At 32.0% G+C, this 23654-nt stretch overlaps 2 protein-coding genes and 1 pseudogene across 3 annotated transcripts; 1 reads left to right on the top strand and 2 right to left on the bottom strand.

Moving 5' to 3' along the window:
- Positions 1–1162: 1162 nt before the first annotated feature.
- On the bottom strand, positions 1163–3124 carry LOC123203025. Of its 2 annotated transcripts, XM_044619182.1 has the most exons (2): positions 1732–3124; positions 1163–1629 (listed from the first exon to the last, which is right to left on the bottom strand). In XM_044619182.1, the coding sequence occupies exons 1-2, from the start codon at positions 2447–2449 to the stop codon at positions 1238–1240; spliced, it is 1110 nt and encodes a 369-aa protein (XP_044475117.1). In that variant the 5' UTR covers positions 2450–3124; the 3' UTR covers positions 1163–1237. The 2 variants fall into 2 exon arrangements, with proteins under 2 accessions (XP_044475117.1, XP_044475116.1); XM_044619181.1 differs by having other exon boundaries at positions 1163–3120.
- A 12355-nt stretch (positions 3125–15479) lies between these two features.
- LOC123203034 lies at positions 15480–19177 on the top strand (annotated as a pseudogene).
- A 2277-nt stretch (positions 19178–21454) lies between these two features.
- LOC123202969 lies at positions 21455–23061 on the bottom strand. Its single transcript, XM_044619119.1, has one exon. It carries the CDS (start codon positions 22809–22811, stop codon positions 21753–21755), a length of 1059 nt encoding a protein of 352 aa, XP_044475054.1. The 5' UTR covers positions 22812–23061; the 3' UTR covers positions 21455–21752.
- Between the last annotated feature and the right edge of the window lie 593 nt (positions 23062–23654).

Raw genomic sequence — 23654 nt, 5'->3', positions numbered from 1 at the left:
AGGTAGAGATGACAATTCAATCTGTCTCTTTTCAAATGGAAAAAGTATTCTCGATAAAAACAAAAATGAAGATAAGATAACTACAAAGATAAATATATTTCAAACCCATCTCTTCTTCTACATATTTTATAAACCTTTACATATTGAATTATTTTAAAAATTTTAAATTATTACAAGTATATTTTAACATATAATAAATATTTTATTATTTTTTGAGAAAATGTAAAGAAATTTTACCCGTGAAGAGGGGAGGGAGATAATACGGGGATAAGAAAGACAAAAAAGGATTTTCCTTACGAAAATAAAGGCTGAGATTAGGGCATTTGGTCTCTAACAGTCCCATTACCATCTTTGGCGGCAGGGCATCCACCGTGTTTATAAATTTAATAATATATGAAAAGATTAATTAAGTGAATATGTAGTTTATGATTGCGGCAGGTAAGGATTCCCCTCATCTTGCCACCAATCGCTCCCTTAGTTCAAAAGTAAACATAAATGTTAAATCATTCAAGAGACATAACACGAGGATAAATGCCTATGATCCTTGTCATCAAAAGAATAAAAGTGACAACCATGATTATTATAACACAATTTATTCATAACAATATGATTAATTATAACATAAATCAGTAGAAATTATTAACTCAATAGCCACTTACATAAAACAAAATTGTATAGTAATATGATTAATTATGTATAAAGATGAAGCACACCGCGCTTATGGTCCCTTGCCATATAACTATTAAGAACAAAATCTAAATTATTATAATTATGAGATCGGTTATTATATTTAAAATTTAACTTATTTATAGTGATTGGTTTAAGCCAAATGGACGGTTTGACTCAAATGGATTTATAGTAAAAGTAAAAAAAAAAAAAAAAAAAAAAACCTTTGGACCACCCTCTTCACAAGGCTAAACAGATCCATATGGATTTAATTTCTACCAGTAGACAAAGTACGAGGAAGAAAATCTTGCTTCTAATTGTTGAATAATTTCTTTTAATCTATTGCAGTTGCATGTCCAAGTAGCTATATGTTAAAAATGATGAAATTTCGATCGGAAGAAGAAAGAAGTGTCTACATTCTAGCTGATCATATTAATATATATGTTTTGACTGAATTTTATAAATTTATTTCTAATTAAGAAAAGAAGATGATCACTGCAGCAAAATTCTCTTTAAAAGTAATTTCTGGCTTCTGGGTACTGTTAATTTCTTATACATACAAGTATTAAGGCTAATCTGAAGGACAAATCCATGAATCAACTGTACCTTCACCCCGGGAAGAAACATTCTCCAAAGTCTTGTCATGGTGAAAATCTGAGGAAGAAGCCGAGTAGTTCAACTTACAACTTGTCGCCCTTTGTGATGAATGCCCATCGAAAGGCCTCATGTGAGGCTGTACAGAATCTACATGGCTTGATAGTCCCCCAAGGCTTGCATTAACTTGTCCATGGCCGCTCATAGCCAACTCCTCGAAACCAGGCATACCAAAACTTGCTTGACTTTTTCCATTAAAGCCAGCCAGAGAGATATTTGAAGGGTTAAGAGGAGGCTGTATGAGAGACTGGAATGAGAGAACTGGACTTTGATGCATGTTGAGCAAATTATGAGTCTCTTTATTGAGGCCTAAATCAGAAAGCAGCGGAAAGTTATTCATAGAAGGCGAATTGAAAGTGTTCCTTGCAGTTGAAATGGAGGTGGTTATAGCATTGTTGTTAGCACTAGTACCAGCATCAACAACTGAAGAAGAAGAAGACGCAAAGGGATTTGGTTGAAACTTCTGAGTGATAGGACGAAGAGGGTAAAGAGGCCCCATTGGTTCAACATGCCCTGCCTTAATAGCCGAGCCTGACCCAAAAAGATCGAGCCGCCGAGTGTAAGATGAGCCTGAAAATGGCTGTGCCGGGATTCCAGTAAATTCTTGCACCATTGCTCTAAAATTGGACGTGTCTGTGGTGAGAACAGTAGTAGGCGCTCTTCTTGAAGCTCTCGTTCTTTTCTTTGGATTCTTCACAACAGCAATCTGATCAGATGGGGCTAAAGATCTTGTAGCATTATTATCATGGAGTAACCTTGATTGCATAGATGTTGAGCCAGGAAATGAACCACGATCGAGCCCTTGAGCGGCTAAGCTAGAATGACTTGTTGTGGATGAGCCTCGTAGGTTACTGCTAGAACCAACTAAGTCAAGATTTAGCAAGGAGGTGGGTTGGTTTGAGTTAGGATGAGATCGAGATTGAGAGAGGACATGGAGATAATCTGATGAAGGGTCAAAGAAAGTGGGTTGTTGGCTATGGTGGTGAGAGAAGAGTGAAGGGTGTGGATTTGATAAGGAACCAAAGCTGTTGCTTGAAGGGTTGAAGAAAGATGGAGCTGACTGTGAACGTGAATCATACTCTTCATCACCACCACTTGAGGATTGCATACTACTATTCCCAGATTCCATAGCTTTGATTGATCGAAAGTATAAAGTAGTGTTCTTGGGAAAGAAACAAATATATTCTAGTAGAAAAAGAAAAAAAGTTGAAGAAACCTGCAAAGAGATTGTGATAGTAGCAAAGTTGAAGATGAAAAAAGAAAAGAAAAGAGAAGAAAGATATGTGGAAAAGGCAATAATGAGAAAACTGCAAAAGAACCCAAGTAGTGGATGGATAAAAGTATATTCATATCTTGAAAAGCAGGTGATTTGAGAAAGTTGCCATATCTTTTAACCTTGATCTGCAAATGGAGGCAAATCTCTTCCTTGTCTTTTCACTTCACTTGGAAGAAAAGTTTTTGAGAAAAGGAGGATATCATGTGGATCTTGTATTAAAAAAAATAGAAGCACCCACACAGAAGCTTGAAGAGAAGAGAAATAGAAGAATTATATTAAAGGTAAAGGTGAGATGACTAGTTATATAAGTGAGGTTTCTATTCTTCCTCTTCTTGTTGCTACCCTGTATGATCTGATGAGGAAGGTGCTAGGGTTTCGGAGGAGGAAATGAAAGAGAGAAAAGAAAGGAGAGGAAAAGTTATTTAAGCTTTTTTGGAGAAGAAAGAGGAGAGGTCTCAGCATATGTTTCCACTGAGAAGATCCTCTAGAGAGTGCAGGGTGGGGTCGCCATTGGAGAAGAGAAAAGAGTTACCGGTGGCTGGCAACGGGTCAAACTCAAAGTGAATGAGAGAGAGAGAGAGGGAGAGAGGGGATGTGGCAGGATGGCTGGCATGTATGTCATGAATGTAAAAAGGGAAGAGGGATACTATGGGCATTTTAAGTTTTTGGAAATAAATGAACAGCTAAATAAAAGCAAAATTACTATTTTCAACTCAATTATACTAATATAAAAATTGGTCACCCATATTTCACTTTTCTTCATATTGTCTAATTTATGATATATTTTGGGTAAAAACAATAAAAGAATAAATATATTCTTATTAAAAGAAAAGACAATCTTTTACTGTCAATTATATAAAAATAATATTATATTTTTTTTAATATTTATAATTGTTTAACCCTTTCTACAGTAGCATTATAAACATCCAAAATTATAACAAAAATTGAAAAAAAAAAAAATTCAGTGCTAAGAAACACATGAGAAGACGAAAGAAGGAAATAAGAAAACAAGGAAATTTTTTTCAGATCTGGAAAAATTAATTGGAAATGGAAAAGAGAAAAAGGGGGAGAGGAATAAAAGTATGAAGGAATGAAGGAATAGAAGTGTCAAAAGGAAAATTTTGACTGCAGGAAGAATATTTTTTTAAAAATTATAATTAGATATTTTTAGATAGATACAAATTTACTTTAATACCCTTTTCCTAAAAAATTTACAAAAGAAATAGATTAATAGTAAAAAATTATTGTTTTCCAATTTTAAAATGATAAGTGTCCGTTGATATAATTCTAGTGTAAAATAGCTATTCTCCTTAAAGAAAAAAGATATATGGTGTGTAAAGGACCAAGTGGAGGGTTTAAAAAAAAAAAAAAAAAGAGGAATATAACCTTTTTATTGTCATTATAAAAAATAAATAAATTTATAAATAAAATAGTGATTTTATTTGTATTAATTTAATTATTTAATATAAATAATATAGTTAAGTGTTTATATTAATTTAATTATTTAAATATATATATATCTATATATGAAAAGATATATTGTCGTGTCAAAATTTGAAACACATAATATTGCGCACGTGGAAAGAGTTTTAAAATTGAAACCCATGAGGTTGAGAGAGAAACATGTATTCATAGTTGTAAACAAGCTCTTAACGCAATTTCTAGAAAATCATTAAAATTAATTAACTAGATGATAATTGAATGTTATATAAATAGGAAAAATTAATTAAAATAATCTAATTATAAGGGGTTTATATGATATTATAAGCAAATAAAACGGGATTTAATCAAAATTATTTAATTATATAAAAAAGTTTTAATCATTATCAACTCATTTGAAATCATCCATATTAGCTATTAAAATACTTTAGTTTCAAATCTTCTCCTTTTTTATTTATTTTTTGCTTAAATTCATCTCTAAAATGGGTTAGAAGGTTAATATCGACTTATTTACTCATTTGTTTTAATGCTTATTATGATTATTTTCTTTTCTATTAAGAATATCCATTTTTTGTAATCAATATGGGGTTGTTAGTTGATGAAATACGGTTATTCATTAGACTCAGGGTGTTGTTAGAATATCTATTTCTCATAAAAAAGTGTTGCTTGTTTTATTTTTTCAACATACGCTATCTACATCGAACGTTATAATCATTTTGACTCTCATAAGATAATCTATTGATTGAGTTTTCAGTATTCATTATAATGTAAATATATCTTCACCTTAGATTGATTCTTAAATGATAATTCAAAACCTCAACCAATCCTTCATATATGTATTTTCTAATTCAATTATCAGTATTTTTAATTAATAAAACTATATACACAAATAACGATGTATAAAATAATAACATATTATTATTTATGTATAAAATTATATACATAATATTATTATCTTTTTATTCCTACCAGTATATCTCATTGTTATGTTATTTTTATATATTCGCTACCCATTTTCGCAAAGGAAAATTCATGTGATTAGTAAAATAAAATTGGTTATAAATATTTGTCGTAATTCATTAACATACATAAATATTTAGCAAAATTCACATGTTACACATGTATATTAAAATATAATTGTAAAATATTAAAACACCTCTATATTTTTATATATTTTCATATCACCCCAAATATTTATAAATTACATTTAAGTCCTATTACACCTACACCACATACTTTACCCAAAATACTCTCACACTCAATTTCTTACACTTTTTCAAAATTTATAACTTAGAAATCACATCGGACCTTCATACTAATATAAATTTAAAGTAAATACGCTATTTTTAAAATTAAATAATTAGAATTAACAAAATAATAGGATAGAAATGATCACTCCTACCTCCATTCCACCTAAGATTTCTATATATTTTTTTTACAAAATCTAACTCTAAATCATATAAACAATGCTTATTATTCATATTAACAATAACAATTAATAATTAACGAAAAAATATGGTAAGGGTGAAAAATATAATGTAAATACGACAAATAATGGGTAAAAAAGATGGTTAAGTGATTGCTTCTACCATTATTCTTACTTACCCATAATTTCATTCATTTTTATATAAATTTTAGACAAAACTAGATATGATAATATACTTTTAACTAAAATATTGAATAATAATAAAAATAAAATTAGAGTTAATCATATTATAAGCAAAATAACGTTTATCCCAAAAAATCTTAAAATTTTTGTTTTATTTAAAAAAAATATATAATAAAATACTTGGGGAATTGGATTTAGATGAATTTATTATTAGATTTTGTTAATTTTTAATTAAATTTTATATGAAATTACGGATAAAAAGAGTGTTCGCGTGCCACGATTTTACTTAAGGTGAAAAAATTTAATAATTAAAAGGTGAATTAATTTGAGCTCATGCTCTTTTAAAATTAGATTATTTTAATTAAAAATTTTTAATTAATAATGAAGTTGTTTTGAAACAAGGTATTTGTGTAGCTAATGATTGCTTTGGAACAAACTGTACATACACGAGTTCTCATGATTTAATTTGGCGCAGAGAATTGTCGTCAGATTCTCCTCCACCATAACTTATGAGCAGCTAAAACAAACCGCCCTCAGACTTCAGCCTTTGACCAATTCAAACTCAGAAACAAATACAAGTTATAATTGAACAAAATCAGAGAATCTTTTACCACATTCGTCTCTGTAAATTTTTTTTTTTTAAGTAAATACATATAAACAAAGAAAAGGGTCAAGGACGGCCGAAAATCTTAAATTTGTTTAAATCACAAATAATAAAAGATAACGGGGAACTAAATAACGTGTCACACTTAGAGTTAGACTTAAATTGAGTCAGTTTGAATTTGATTTTGACTTTGATTCAGATGAATCTGAAATAAGCTGACTTTAATCAAGCTCGAGCTATTCATTAAATTTTTTAATTAAAAATTTTGATTAAAAATGACATCGTTTTGATCAATATATATTAAAATAATATCGTTTTAATAACGAAAAATGAGTCGAACTAAATTCGAACCTAATTCGAGTTTGACTTTTACAAGTTCGAACTTGAATTTAAACTCAACTATATGTGAAACTACGTTGAACTCAAACTCAAGAGAGCTCGAGCTCGGTAGCCCTAGCCACACCGTCGGATAAGTATTTAGGTTACAATCAATAAAAAAAGACTTATTTTTCCCTTAAACAGATAAAATCTTGGATCCGATTACAAGTTTCATGACTTTCACACCAAATCGTCTTATATTATTATGTATAAAGGCCATTGGCCTGCCCTACCCTACATAACCAAATTCCATGGCTATTTAAAGGAATATTAAATTTGTGGTCGCTATTAATTGTACCGTAACAAAGTGATGGCTTTATTTCACTTTCATATGATATATTTTGTTTATGTTTAAAATCGAACACATGTGAATTGTATAGCTATTTTTTAATTTTTATTTCGTTTCCTTTATATGATTGGAAAGACTGAATAACATTTTTCCACCCAAAGTTAGTCTTACAACACTTTTAACCCTTAATTGACATAAATAACATTTTTCACTTAAAATAATTATAAATAACAAATTTTCACCCAAAATTAAACTCTATTTATTAAACAACGATATTAAGAAATGAAATTACAATTTTATCCCTAATATTTTATTTTTTAAATTATCTATAACCCAAAATTAAAAAATGTTAAAAATAACTTTTTAAATATTATAATTATATAAAAAAATTTATTATTTCATTTTCCTTTCACTTTTAGTACCTATTCTTCTTCTATTTTAAGAGATACAGGTATCTTGTCATATAATGTACATCAGAGTTAAATTGTAATTTTTAAAAGTATTAGGAGTTTTTGTGAAATTTTAAATGGTTATTAAAAGTGAAAAAAAATTTGGGAGTCTTTTGAAAATTTTTGAACTATCAGTTTACCCTTAATAATTAAAAAAATGATAATTACACCTCTAAAGAATTGAACATAATACAACAAAAGTTTTTTAAAGGTTAAATTATCACGTTTCAAATATCTGGGTATGATAGAACGCTATTGTTTTTTAATTTTTAAAATTAATAAAATTATGTGCATAAACAAGAAACACAAATTTATATGCAAATATTGGTATGCCACCATTATATGATGACATGACATCGTTTGTGTATATAGTATTACTCTTTCAAAATTAATGAATAATCAAATTATAATTTTGCTTTTATAATTTTGCTTTTACACCTTTTTTTTAACAAAATTTGAGATTGGTTAAAAAACTATTATTTATATAATAAGGATGGTAAAGTTGTTTTAGGTATGGTTTTAAAAACCGGATAAAATCATCTAATCCAACCGGTTTAATTATTAACTGCTAGCCAAACTAGTTTCGATTTATATAAAACTGAGTTTGACTTGATTAATATAAAAAATTAATTTTTTTCTAAAATTCATTTTGAAATTTTAAATTTAAGACTTTAATTATCATATTTGAATCTATATATATGTATATATATATATATACACTATCAAATTAAATATATTTTAATATTAAATAAATTAAATTATATAAAAATATTTAAATATTAATTTTTAATAATTAATTGATCTAATCATCAATCAATCAACCTATCTATCCTTCTATCATATTGACACCTGATCTGATTATAAAAATATCGATTTTAGGCCGGGTGGAAAAATTAGTACTTTGTTAGAAATCGTATTCCATGCCATGCGCATTAGAAAAGTGAGGAGGAGTAGGTATTAAATACAGACAAAAGATAGTTGCCTCGTGGAGCATGTAGAATAGAATATTAGTATTTTCTAAGTATACCATAGTCCAAATTTTCTGCCGTAAAACTCAAGCTTTGGTAATTACGACAACCGTGATTACAGCCCATGAATTGTTCTTTTTGCTCTTTATAATTATAATTTCATTTATTCTTTTAAGACTATTTGACGAAGCCAGAAATAGATTCGAAGCAATAATTAGTTGATTCTGCAGATGTTGTTCTTCGGTATTATAATTAGGGAATCCCGAAGTTTCAATCTAAGCAAAATGAGAATAAAAAAAGAAAAATTTGATTATAGTATTAGTTTGCATCATATTTGAATATGCATGCAAAGTTCTTGTTGCATGGATTTGTTAGTAATAAAATCATGTGAGAAATATTTTAGAAGTGGAAGTGGATTGTGTTTGATTGATTATAGTGCAATTTATTGTGTCTATGAATCGAATCAAATCAAGATTTATGATAATATGTGTCTAATAGATCAGGTTAACTTTTAAAAATTATAAGAGTTGTGACATAACTCAGAACCTTTAGATTGTGTCATTTTAGCCTTTAAATGAGACTTATGTGCTTTTACAAAGAGATTTGATGAATTATATAATTTATATGAGGTCAAATGACTTATTCTCAACTGAATATTAGTGTTTTCCCACTTCTCTCTCCCGATAGTCTCTCTACCATCTTCATTGGAGATGAAAATGGCTAGAGGAGAGCAACAAAAAGACTAAGAGGGAGAACACAAATGGTCGGAGAAGAGATTGTCGTCAGGAAGAGGAGATTGAAACTTTTAAGGGAAAATGATGATTTTTCAAATCTTGGGTAAGAAGAAATCTTAAAATTTTTAAATTTAGAAGAGGATGTGATAAATTTTTAGTTTTTTAAATATTTTTACTAAATAATAATTTTACCTCTAACATTATCTACAAAAATTAATAAATGAATGAATATTTGAAATTTTTAAAATTAATAAGTGAGAATTTGAAAAAATACTAATCTTTACGGGAAAAAATATCTTTTACCCTTTATATAATATTTTAATAATTAGTAATTTTTAATTAATATTTTATTACTTTTTTATTATATTTATTTTTAATAATTTTTCATGAGCCTCTGATGGGTCTTATCTCAAGGCCTTCAGCACAGTCCGCTACAGTGTGGACTGTGCCAATACAAAATTGGGTCGCCGCACACACATTTATTTGTCCTCTCAAATGTGAATAGGTTTGGCGAGCTATCCTGAAGCAAATACAGTGACAAAAGATATATAGAGTAAACATTTGTTGGGATCCCAAAAAATCAATTTGTTACACTTACGCTTTTATTATATTTGTTGTGGGTTAGACCTCTTGATTATATTCATTCTATTTTATCTAGTGTTTTATTTTGAAGTAATGTCAGAATCTCAAGATAATAAAGGCTATTTGGGCCTAAAGGAATTTTTGCCGAATGCTAAGTGGGCCTGTTGTCCTGTCAAATTCAAGCAAATTCATGGCCTTTCCAACAACAAAAGTTTACTCCATTTGCCATATCTAAGGATTCCAGTTCGCATACAAAAACCAAACCCATGGCGATCTTCCCTGTAGACAATAATGTTTTTGTCCCCCACAAGGCAAAGTGAAACTTCAGCATCTTCTCATATACATTACCGTTAGCAACGGGAAGGGGTGGAGAGTGAATTTCAATCTCCATTTTTATCTCTGTTTCAAAGATAATAAGAATTTTTCGTCTCCTCCCCACAAAGAATAATTTATTTTCCATCATCGCAGGAAAAAAATCTCTTTCTCTGTATTTACAGAAAAAAATATTTTCCTTTTATTCTCTAAACACAATATAAATATATTAAATAACAAAATTAAGTAAAATTACAATTACTAACTATTTCAGATATCACAAATATCATATATTAATCATTTTACTATGCATAATAAAAACCTAAATAAATTTAAAAAATATAAATAATCTAAAACTATAAAGATATGTTAGTGTTTTAAGTAATAATATTAATATAAAGAGATAAAGATACATGTATCATTGTCTTTAATTGCAAGGATTTTTTTTATTCCTGTTATCGTCTTCTTTCTGGTTTCTAATGAGGAATCCCCATCTCTAGTAGGGTCAGAACCCCTAAATTTGTTTCGAAATTGTTATATATACTATACACCCCCTTGGCAGCATAGCTAGTCTAAACTTATATTAAACCTAGCATATGAAGAAAGAATTAATAGGCTATTTTGTTAGGATTTCGTCATTAACTGATATACATAATTCAAAATTTTGTGTAAGATAGATTATAATATTGACATTAAAGGTTTATTAATAAATCCTGAAATCCCTATGATGTAGCTCTTTGAATTTCTATGAGCTTGGAATTGGGCCGCATTACACCATATAACGTATCATATTATCCTGAGGATATCGCCAATGAAACATTGTGTCTAATGAATCTAACGAGGTCAACCTCACAGCTCCATCATTCTTCAAGGATCGATACTTGCGGAAAGAATGCAGAGCCATGTGGCCTATGATCCCATCATACATACAATCAATTTAATGAATACTTAGTAGGATTTTATTGTACGCTATATATTTTACGTGTCACAGATAATGTACGTATGATCTCCACAAATTTCTGAGCCTCTTTACAGTAAGAGTAAGTGCATTAAAGGGAGTGATACACAGCCAGAATGTCTTGCTAAGGGTGATCCCGCCTCCACATATATGCTTACGTATAACCCAAGCTTGCGTAGTTTTCAAAACCCTCGGATCATGGCATCGCATGTTCTCTTGACGTAAGTTTTGCTTTTATTTGAAGATTCCAACGTACAGAAGAAGCTGTTTTGGATAACAAATTCATGAATTTTGCCAGAATATATACTGAAAATATAAGTATTGAGATCAAAATGTATATTATACAAAATTACTTAATTTATTGTTAAGTTTAATCTTTTATATTTATATATCGTTTATTTATACTGTATTCATCATTTTTCAAATACAATCATCATAACTCATTTAATTGAGTCTATTTCTTAATAGATGTATTATCACTTGTATCCTATAATAGACAGATGTATTGTTATTTGTATTCTAAAGATGTCATATTATTGTTACTTGTATTTAAGATATACTATATCGGAATATATATTAGACCTATAAATATGAATATTGAAACTTATATTATACAAAATTAATACGTTTATATTAAAGTTTAATATTTTATATTTATAATTATTTATTTATATTATATTACTCTAATAAATTTTGACAAAAAAAAAAAAAGAAAAGAAAAAGGATCGTTTTATCTTTATCAACGTACCTTTATGAATGTTGCCGACTGGGGTGAGCACTGAGCAACCCGGCACTACAATATTGTGTCCTGATGTGCCGGTGGCTCATTGCTCTATATATATATATATATATATTCATGTTGCTTTTAAGTAACCCCACCATTGATTTTAAGTAATTGTTGGCTGGCAGCAATTCAGGGTGGGACTTCTCTTTTTCCTCTGTCAAGCTCTCTTTCTTACACTAGGATTTTGTTAAATTATTGGGTGATTAAGCTTGAGCCAAAGTGTTACAGAAGTTAATGAAGACTGTGATTAGAATGCATAAAATATTATTAAGATTCCAAGGCCCAAAAATATTATTACACATGGATGACGTAGCAACTTTGAATTACCTGGTAATTTAATTAATTAGTACCTTAATCAACATATTAATTAAATTTATATTAACTGGGTTTTGACATAAGCTGGTAGATCTAACTAAATCAGCAGATAGCTTAGTTTCATCCGTCTTCTTCATGAAAATGCACAGACAGCAAGAGGATGGAAGCTTATATGAGAGTGATGTACAGACACCTGAGCGAATCTTCCATAGGTAAAACATGAGAATGATGTTAGATTTGTATATACGTCTTACATCGCCTAAAATATTAAGATATAATATAAGAACACATTTAGAATGGTAAATCTCAAAACTATCTGTGCAAAATAGATAATATACTTAAGAATACACGTTGGACAGAAGCCTTCTTATGTCTGCAATTAGATAATGCTGGATTTCTGAATCTGGAAGCAAAGATGGTTAAAGTGGATGCTTCGGGCACCACTACTAGAGGTCCAAATGGCACCTTGTTAATGCATTAAATCTGGCAAAATGATCATCAATTGGACTCTTTTTTCTCTAAATTATGAATATGTAAAGACAAATAGAAAATAAGAGATTTATAATATGGATCCTCCTTTTCTCTGTAAGCTGTAAACTTTGACTAAGCTTTTACATTTTGTATTCTTCTGCCACTTTTAGGACATATTGCTCCATTTAAAGCATACGTGATGACAACCAATCTCTTTAAAAGAAGAAGAAACATGTGTTGGCTCTTCACACTTGTATGGTTCTAATACAGAACAAGTTTAACCATCCCCAGCCACAGGATTCAAGCATGTTTAGGTATGTATTAATTTATATATAGTTTCAGTAAGATGAAAACTATATAGTATAAATAAGATGAAATGTTGAAGAAAATGGACTTAAAACTAAATATATTATAAGATGAAATGTATCTAACACAAAACAAAAAAACAAAAAACGCTTATAAGTTCAATCAAACATTAAACACTAAACAAAAGAGTTCTAATAATATGTTCAAGGATTAATAAAACTAGTAGAGTATTAATGTTTCTAAGAATAAGGTATAGGTACGAGTCTTCACTACACTTGTAAAATCTTAACTTACTGATACAGTGATTTACCGGTCCAAACTTTGGGTATTGTAACATTTAACTTCAATATTCATAAGAGACTCTCTTATAAACAAAAATCTACCTCATTGGAAAAGAGACTTTGGGTTTTGTAACATTCAGCTTCAATACTCATAAAAGACTTCTTTATAAACAAAAATCTACTTTATTGAAAAAGAGACTTTGGGTTTTGTAACATTTAGTTTTAATACTCATAAGGGACACCCGACTATTTACAACAAATATTCGTACTCTTTTCTCAATAAATTTAAAAATGCTCTCATTATTGTTTTTCAATATGGATAATTAGTTACATCTAACATGAGAGGCTTGTAATTTGACCGACCTTCTTAGTATAATTTTATTTATAACACACACGCAAAAAAAAAAAAAAAGCTATGCACACATTTATGTATAGACACATAAAAGTTGAATAATCGAAAAGATAACTTAATTCGGATGAAATTTCTTATTTTAAAAAAAAAAAAAACATACACACACATTTATATATGGACATAAAAGCTAAATTTGAACACAACTGATTATGAATGGCCAAAAACACTACACTGAATGGTGTTGGATTTCATGGTGCCGCCCCGAAGCTGTCGTGATTACTAATTAGGAAGTGTTATGAGTCAACTATGAAGCCGGCACCGACTGATAAATAGTGAACTGTACAAAATAAATGTGCACACTTGGTCATAGACAAACAGCTTTGCCTTTTGCTTGAATGCTTTTCAGAGCCATCCCTACCACATAAAACGACAACGAATAACTGCACCACCAACCCACAATCGGTCAAAATACGGCAAACAGCTGCCATGCCAAACACTCCTTAAATGTGCCTCCGGTTCTCTCACTTCTGTTTTTGCCAAGTGTATAAAACTTGACTCGCAAAGAAGCATAATCACCAAATAAACCAGTAGGCCCAGTTGCTACTATTTTTGCCAGCTGCATAATTATTAGACAGACGATGTTTATCAATCCATTTGGCATTTGGGTAGGGCTGGATTCGAGCCGAGCCAAGCTCGGCTCGCAGCCAGCTTGGGCTCGGCTCGGTTTATTTATGGACGGCTCGAGTTCGGCTCATTTTCAGTTCGATTCGTTTTTTATTATCAAAACGATATCGTTTTTAATATATATTGATCAAAATGACGTCGTTTTGAAAAAAAAAATCTATCGAGCCAGCTCGATCGAGACGAGCTCGAGCTGGCTCGGCTCGAGTCCAACCCTATTTGGGGGAGACTAATTTTGACCAATTAGGCCAGTGTGCTTATAAGTATTAAGCTGAACAAACAAAATTAGAAATTGTTATAAACAGCCCAACAGATATTGTCTGTTTTGGATCTTTAGGATCCTCACGGTTTTATTACGCGTCTCTTGGGTAAAGGGCTTCTGGCCCCTGTTTATATACAAGCTCAGTAGACTGTACGAGAGCGATGTGGGACTTCAGGTCACAACACACCCCCCATCGCGAATCGTGCTGATAACGTGTTATAAACAACCCAACAGATATTGTCCGTTTTTGGCTTCAAGCCCACGCGGTTTTGTTCCTAAAACGCGTCTCTTGGGTAAAGGGCTTCTAGCCCCTGTTTATATACAAGCTCAGTAGACTGCACGGGAGCGATGTGGGACTTCAGGTCACAACACATCCCCCATCGCAAATCGTGCTGATAACGTGTTATAAACAGCCCAACAGATATTGTCCACTTTGGGCTTCAAACCCGCACGGTTTTATTCCTAAAACGTGTCTCTAGGGTAAAGGGCTTCTGGCCCTGTTTATATACAAGCTTAATAGACTACACGGGAGCGATGTGAGACTTCAGGTCACAACAGAAATAACATAATTGATGAACTGAAATCCCAATTTTCCTACTCATGGGGCCACCATTAGCAGAAGGGATGTGGGTGCTCTGAGTTTTTTATTAGGCCAAAACACTTATTCCCACCAAAGGTTTGGCATATTTCTAAACTTCCACCTGTAATATTTTAAAAACCAAAATACTTATTCATTATCTAATTTTTGTTAAAAATCTTTGTTAGCGCTAATGATAAAATCGTTATTTTATCATTAATATTAAAAATACAAGCTAAACTATGATAAAATTAGTCAAAATCGAGCAAGAGATTCAATTTGATTTCATGTTTTCGTCAACTATTGAAAGAAATTTTTAAATATTTATAATTTTACCTTTAATTCTAGTAAAGATTTTTAACAAAATTTGAATAATAAATAGATATTTAGATTTTTAAAATGTTACGGATGAGAGGTTTAAAAGTACTCCAAACCTTGGGGTGGGAATAGACCCCTCACCTTTTTATTAATCATACACAGTTGTAAATTTTGAGTATGAATAGATATTACGAACTGTTTCTTTTTGTACGTTTTGTTTCATGTGGCCTTTCCCCTTAATGCAGGATTTTTAGGGAAGCAAATCTTTTCACAATTATTTTAGAATCCTCATCCTACAGAATGCTTCCCCAATTTATATAAACCGCTATACATTTTTCCACTTTTAAGTCTTGACTCTCCTCTCTTCCTCTCTCACTGTCCAAAAGAGATAAAGTTGGTTTCTTCAAGGCCACTCTAGGAGCCTTTTAACTTCAATTTAAGCACCTGGGAACCAATGACTTTGCCTTTTGCATTGAATCCTTCGCATTCAAGCCTTCTCTTGATCATTTCCTCTCTTTATTAGCTATTTTCACATTCTTTCAATTGTTCAAACTTAATTTTTTCTTCACATTCTTCATTGATTGATTCGTTGTACTAGAAATAACATTCTTTCATCTCTTCCATAAGTTCCAGCTTCAGGGGAGGCATCAGAGACCTGCCAGAGAATTCTTCATAGCTGAAATGACCAAGTATTCAATGGAGCACGGATTGGGTTGCGGTCTGATGGGAAGAATTTTTCAACGCCGGAGCTGCTGGTCAGGGAAAAAATCAGTACCTTTAATATCCTCCAATGGCACCAGCAACAATAAGTTGAAACTACTCATCTCCCAAAATTCAAAGAAACCTCCTAGTAATCTTGTAGACTCCGCCAGTATGGTGAAACCTTCTCAAAAACCAGAGAAAAAACATAGTAGGAGGCTTGATTCAGTGCCTCCAAGGTTTTCAACTTCTCAGCAGAAAAGTCATAGTAGAAGACCTTCGGATACTCCCAGAAGCTCAACTTCATCTTCCTTTAGTTCAGGCAAACCGAAGGCAAAACAAATTGAGGACTCAAAATATAAGAGAAAGCCGAGTGAAGATCCCCCTCGTACCTCCACTGAACTTAGCACAGTGGTCGTTGCTAATTACCAACAATCCGGTGTTAACAAAGCTCTTGTTCGAGCTACTTCGAGTAATATAATGCTTTTAGGCCAATTGGGGAACTTGAAGCAGCTTGGAGCTGGGAATTTTCTGGGGAACAACAGTCCTAATGCAACAATTAAGACTGTTGATTACCTTTACAGGAATCTTCAGGAGGGGAACTCCAAGTCTAAACACAAATATGGCCAGAGTAGACTTGGTGGCGATGGTGTTATGGGAAATATTGTGAGGCAGCCTAGTGGTGAATTATATAAGGTCAAAGGTTTGGCGAATAAATTGGATCCTGAGGTATTGAAGTCTATGGGAAATGACGCATACCAGAAGGGTAGATTTGAAGAGGCCTTATCTTTATATGATGGTGCAATTGCTCTTAATTCGAATAATGCCACTTACAGAAGCAATAAGAGTGCTGCTTTGATAGGCCTAGGCCGCCTGATGGAGGCTCTTGCAGAATGCAAAGAGGCTATTAGGATTGACCCTTCTTATTCCAGAGCTCAGCACCGTTTGGCAACAATATATCTCAGGTATCTATCTAATTAAAATTGCATGTAAGCTCAGTTGATTGCTAAGGCACTCTTATGGAAGACTGAAAATTTGGAATTTTCGGTTTCCCTGTTAACATTTTTGTGGATTATACTCTGCAGACTAGGAGAGGCAGGGAAAGCAATACACCATTACAAGCAGTCAGGTTCCCTTGTTGACTGCGAAGACATTGCCAAAGCTGAGGCTCTTCAAAAACAACTTAACAGATGCAACGAAGCTCGGAATTTAAAGCAGTGGAGCAATTTATTAAAGGGGACCCAACTTGCAATATCAATTGGTGCTGATTCAGCCCCACAAGTAAACTTCATATATGAAAAGCTTATATGTTTTAACATGATTAGTTCCTTTAATATGCTTCTGCTAAATAGTGTTGTGCCCTTAATGCAGGTGTATGCTCTGCAAACTGAAGCATTGTTGAGGCTCCAAAGACATCAAGAGGCCTATGCCACCTACAAAAAGGCACCAAAATATTTCATTGAATCATGTACAAAATTGTTCGGCCCTGCTGGTAGCGCTTATATCTTACTGATGAAGGCGCAAGTATACATGGCTATTGATGAATAGACTTGAAGATGCTGTGAAAGTAGCTCAACATGCAGCCCAGCTTGCTCCGAACGACCAAGAGACTATCACAGTAGTTAAGAGTGCTAAAGCAATAGCATCAGCCAGACTGAACGGTAACTTGTTATTCAAGGCATCAAAATATTTGGAGGCCTGTAATATGTACAGTGAGGGACTAGAGCATGAGCCATGCAACTCAATCTTACTATGCAATCGAGCTGCTTGTCGATCCAAGCTTGGCCAATACGAAAAAGCTGTGGAAGATTGCACGATGGCGCTTATTTTGCAGCCTTCATATAGTAAGGCCAGGCTACGCAGGGCAGACTGCAATGCGAAGGTTACTTGAGAGCTAAAGCTATTTTAAACAATTTTGCTGACCCTGTACTCAATGGTTAATGTTTACTTTGATGTCATTAGCTGGAAAGATGGGAAGCTTCAATTCAAGACTACGAGATGTTGATTAGAGAGTTTCCAGGAGATGAGGAGGTGGGGCGTGCATTGTTCGAGGCACAAGTGCAGCTTAAAAAGCAACGCGGCGAAGATGTTAAGGACATGAAATTTGGTTCAAATCTGTACTCAATCTCTAGCAATGAACAGTTTAGACATTTTGTAACCTTGCCTGGTTAGCCTTCTAACTTATAATTTGTTTAATATTTTGATCAAGACTTGTAATGCATTAATAGTTAATGGGAAAATTGACCTTCTGGTGTGAATAACAGGGATGGCAGTGGTGTTATTCTGTAACCAGGCTAATCACAAGCAAATATTGCAGCTTATGGAACAAGTCTGCAAGAGATTCCCCTCTGTCAACTTCCTCAAGGTGAAAGTCAAAGTTTAGAATTTTTGGGATTTTGGCCCTGGGCCTACCAATATGTTTGCTTTGGGATAATCATTTTATAAATCCCCACTTAACCACAATGATTATAACAGAGGGTTATATAAGTTAAAAAATTATCTATCAAGATTGGGGAGTTTAAAGTACTATTCCCCCTAATCCTTTAATGCTCTATCAATTTTAGGAGAATTATATCTTAAAAACTAATTATTAAGATTAAAAGCCTTAAATCATCCAAATCCCACACTAAAAATTTATTAATATTGGATCAAATCTCATGCAAAGACTTGAGATTTTATCAGTATGTTTAATGTTTATTAAATACTTCAGTGTTTTAATTAGGTGGAGGTGGAAGACCGTCCTTACTTAGCAAAAGCAGAGGATGTGAGCTGTATTCCAGCCTTCAAGATATACAAGAACGGATCAAAAGTCAAAGAAATTCCAGGAAGCAACAGTGAGTTGTTGGAAAAATCAGTTAAATTGTACAGCAGTTGAGGATACATGTATTTGTAATTAGGCAAAAAAAAAAAACAGATAATTTGTGAAGACTGAAACAGAAAGGAGGAAGACAAGGAAGCAGGGCAAAGAGAATGTGGGCTGATGGCCTTAATGGCTTTGGCAAAGAAGCTGAAGATCAGATGAAATCTTTCGGAGCAAAACAAAGTAAATTCATCAAATGAGATGAATTTTTTTGTGATGAAAAATTCTATTTTATTTTTTCTTTTTACTGACTTTGACTGGATGCTTAAGCAATGTTTATGCGGATCTTTATTCTTGTGATTTCTCTGGTTTGTTTATTAGGTGAAAAATGCAAAGAATATTTTATTAGAAATATTGATTTTAGTACCAATAAGAGACTTGTGGGACTTGATTGTTTTGTACATAGTTTTGAAATCCGGATCAAATCGGCCTATTCGATTGATTGAATCAAAACCTTCTAACTAAAACGATTTTGATTTAATTGAAAATTATTTTTAGAGTTGAACCATTTTAAATTGTTTTAAACCCTTCAAACCATCTGATTAGATACAATAAAAACCCCGGTTTAACTAGATCAACATAAATAAAAATTTTTGATAAAAAATTTATTATTAATTGAACTCAAGACCTCATCTATCAATTTTAAATATGTTTAGCATTAAATTGAGTTTATTTTAATACTAAAATATTTTAAATTATATATTTAACTATAAATTATATAAAATTATTCTAAATATTATTTTTAAATAGTTAATCAATATAATTATTAATCAATCAATCCAATAATTAATCAATCGATCCAATCATCAGTTGGATTAGGCTTCCCTCACATGACACATTTCCATCACATTAGATCTTGAGCAACCTGAATTATCAAACAAGTGCTTGGACTTTGGGACTTTACTAACAATTTTCCAAATAGAGCAAGACTCTCCTTAAACCACACCTATGAAACTCCGCAACATTTTTGGCACATTTTGGCATACGAGTAGATTTTTCTCCCCCCTCACCTTTTAGATTTCGTTCCATCTTTATTTGTGTCTACCTAGAAAAATATTTTTTTATTAAATTTAGATTAGATAATAATTTTGTCTCTACGTGAAACAAATAATTTTGAATTTAAATTTGTATATGATAAATAATATTGTATAACTCTACCCCCTCATCATGTAAATATAGAGGAGATAACGTTGTATGAACCGATAGTTCATACAAAAATTTGTATTAGTTGAATATTTTTAAATAAAAACTTAGTTTTCATGTAACATTATTTTAATTGGCTTATGAAATAATAGTTAATAAATGAATGACACATTAATCCGTATAAATTTTAGTATATTTCATGGGTTCATGTAACATTACTTATATAGACAATTATATATAAGTATGGGGTAGACTACAAATCTCTCAAAGGACTAAAAAGATTACTTGTATATAACAAATATATATACTCTATCGAAATACCTTTTTAGATATCATTAATATGATCGTAGAGATAAGCATCGAGTATCAGATCAAATCGCATTAAAAACTCTTTTGTTTTTATCATTTGTCGATGTAAAATCTCATATAATATTAAGTAATTAATTAAAATGAATTGTTTTATCTATTATTAAATAAAATGTCATCGTTTTATTATTAACTCATGAATTCAAGTCTTTAAACCATTAATCTGGATTATAAATTTGAATTAAACTTAAGTTATAACAATTTATCATTTAAATTAGACTTGAGCTACAATTCATTTTGATGATAAAAAGTATAACTCTATGGATAAAAATTATATTTGTATCACCCTTTTAAATATGACTACTTAAATTGTTTCCCTTCAACTAATAGGTATATAAATAATAGGACTTTTGAGTTTTGACAAAATGAATGCCTTGTTAGGTAACCCTGGCTAGCTATTGCATAGAGGGCTATAAATATAATTGACCCAAACGGGCAGCCGTCAAAGCCCATCCACAAAGTCCACAGTAGGCCCAGGACCTTCTCAAGTCTATTTCTAAATTCTACGAATGGGCAATTTTCAAATCTCATGAAGTCCTCGGATCAACTTTTGCCAGTACCTTCCATCCTATACAGTTTCCAGAACTCTTTAATTGATGCTTCTCATAACATTCGTTGATTCATTTTTCTTTTTTCAATCCTCCCCTTACTCTCCACAGTTAACACTTCACTGAGTCTGGAGGTCCATCAAGTTCTTGATTTCTTGGATATCAATGAAATTTTAAATGGAATTTGTAGATCCCTAGTGGGTACTTCCGGCGTGACAGAGGACATAATTATGAACCATTATTAGAACAACGGACATTTCATTCCGGTTTTATATTTACTTTTTTTGTTTACCGAGAAAAGTTAAACCCACCATGCGGAAAAGTCTCGAAATCCTCTAAATAAGACACGACATTGCAGCCATCACTAGAGTTTGGCAGAATTAGATCTATTGCAGCATCAATGCCATGTGAATTAGGTTGTACCGACTTAATCTTCCAATATATTCCTTTTTCCTTACTGATTGGACCCCTAACATAACTATTAGCAATCTGATAAAAAAATTGATTCACTGTTTGAACTGTGAATATGCAGGAAAAATAATGGAGATATGGATCTTTCAATATTGAGATAATTTTTGCAACTCTCAATATATAAGGCAAATATATTAACATTAACACAGAATGTACATGGCAGCAAAGAATCATTTCCATTGGAAGGAAAGACAATTAAGCTGTACAAATATGGATGATGAGGAAACTGGTTAATTTTCCCAGTTCCCAAACAACTTATATAGGGAATATATTTTGAGAAACAATCCACATAAAGGTATTTAAAAAGAAGTGAAAAAAAGGTAAGATAAAATTTTAACAAGTCGGATAATTGAAACTGAAATGGAGAAAAGTAGTGGTCACCGGGATGATCATGATGAATCATCTCTTCCAACTTCGACTCCTTGATAATAGATCTTTCATGCCACCAACAACCCATGTCTCTTTTGCTATATCAGATGAAATTTTGTAGAAATCAGTGTCATATGTCATCACTACCATGTCCTCTTTATTATTTCTCTTTTCTTCTTCCATTAACGTCTTCAAATTCTTTGTACTTTTTGTTTTTTTCTCTTCTTTTTTTCTGTCTTCTTCTTCTTCTTCTTCTTTATCGTCTTTTTCCTTTTTGTGTTCTTCTTGCTCTTTCTCCTCTAACCAGCTCTTAGCAGGAGCTGACCTGCAGCGCATAAGCAAGAGAGCATTTGGTGGAGGTGCTGCAGATGCACCAATTGATTCATCATCAAGAGAACGCTCTTTCTCTTTATTTCTCTCCTCTTTATAAAAACTATTGCTTTGGTTTTCTTGTAACACCATAAACCATTTAGAAAAAACGGTTCTTGGTGTTTCATTGCCATCACTTAGCTCTACAGCCTCAGGGATTTCTTGACATTCTTCTTCCTCTTCATCATCATCATCATCAGTTGAAACAGTTTCCGTATGTGGGAAAGCACCAAAACACCGAAAATCGAAACTTATTCTTCTTAAACATGTTAAAAACTGCATGATCTCTTTTTTAAACCCTATAGACTCAACCCATGTGGGCTTTTTCTTATGCTTCTTGTTGTTGTGAATTTTCTCAATCTCTTGCATCACTGATTGCCAGCTCTTGCATGAACTTCTCTTGTGCCTGACTTTGATCTGTCCGGCGCAGGTTACTTTTGGAGAGGTTGGTTCTGTGATCTCCGGGCCACCCATTTGCTTGTTCTTGGCCCATAACAGAGGGCTAGCTTGGCCAACACTACTTCCGGTGGTTGATTTTTTTGGACGGTGGCTGTGATGGCTGTGGTGACGACGGTGGTGGGTGTTTTTGTGGCGTTTGTTGGGCTCTGATAGTCTAGCCGGGCTGCAAATCGGCTTTGGCATTAAAGTTAAATGAGCTCGAGATGGGAAACATACTAAAAGATCTGCTGACGGAGCTCCTTTGGCTTCTCTTCCTCTCATGGTGGTTTGATCTTATTTCACTTGTTTCTTCTTCTACTTGGCCCTTATATAAAACTTGGTGAAGCTTTATGAACTGTATGGTTTGTGTGTGCTGGGAATGTTGATGGTATTTTTAAAGAAAGGAGAGAGGCATTTACAGCTTTCTTTGCTTTTCTCCTTTTCTAGTGTTGCTCTTTATCATCTGTTTCTTCAATTTTCTAACACACAAACACTCCTTTTTGCTGCCCTTTGAAATGGGGTCACAAGGGGCTTCTTTCTTAGCCGTTACTTTATTTCTACTCCTCGCCAAACACATTTAAATATTAACGAAAGTAGAATGGGAAAGTTAAAGCCCACGGCCTCTGTTTCATGATCCAATCATACCATCAACTTGTGAGCCCATGCCAGGTGCAAAAACTACTCTCATTAATGTACATCCTATCACCAATGCCATTTGCCTGCTATTAATATTATATGTGTTCATTTTTAATACATAAATAAGTACATATATAATGTATCATCATGTGATTGAATATTATTTTATTCTTAATTTAAAATCATCCAATCACTTGTGTTATCAAATGTATACTCATTATATATTTAAAATGAGTATACATAATTTTATTGTTCAACGACATATATGTCAAACCACACCCGCCTAACTATCTTGGAATAATATTATGGGTTAATAAAAGCGAAGGCTTTAGATGTGGAAAGGGATATGAGCATTAGCCTTTAGATGGAATTTAATGATAGGTTAAACATTGATATCATTATAAAATCAAGTAAGATGAAAGGCAAACCAAAGCTTTAAGGGGGAAATTTAGTTGGGATGAATTCAATTTTAAATAAGATAGTCATAAT

This window comes from Mangifera indica, chromosome 19, assembly GCF_011075055.1.
Source record: "Mangifera indica cultivar Alphonso chromosome 19, CATAS_Mindica_2.1, whole genome shotgun sequence".
Classification (NCBI taxonomy): domain Eukaryota; kingdom Viridiplantae; phylum Streptophyta; class Magnoliopsida; order Sapindales; family Anacardiaceae; genus Mangifera; species Mangifera indica.
The sequence above is the reverse complement of the archived record's forward strand: the minus strand, read 5'-3'. Positions and strand labels throughout refer to the sequence as shown.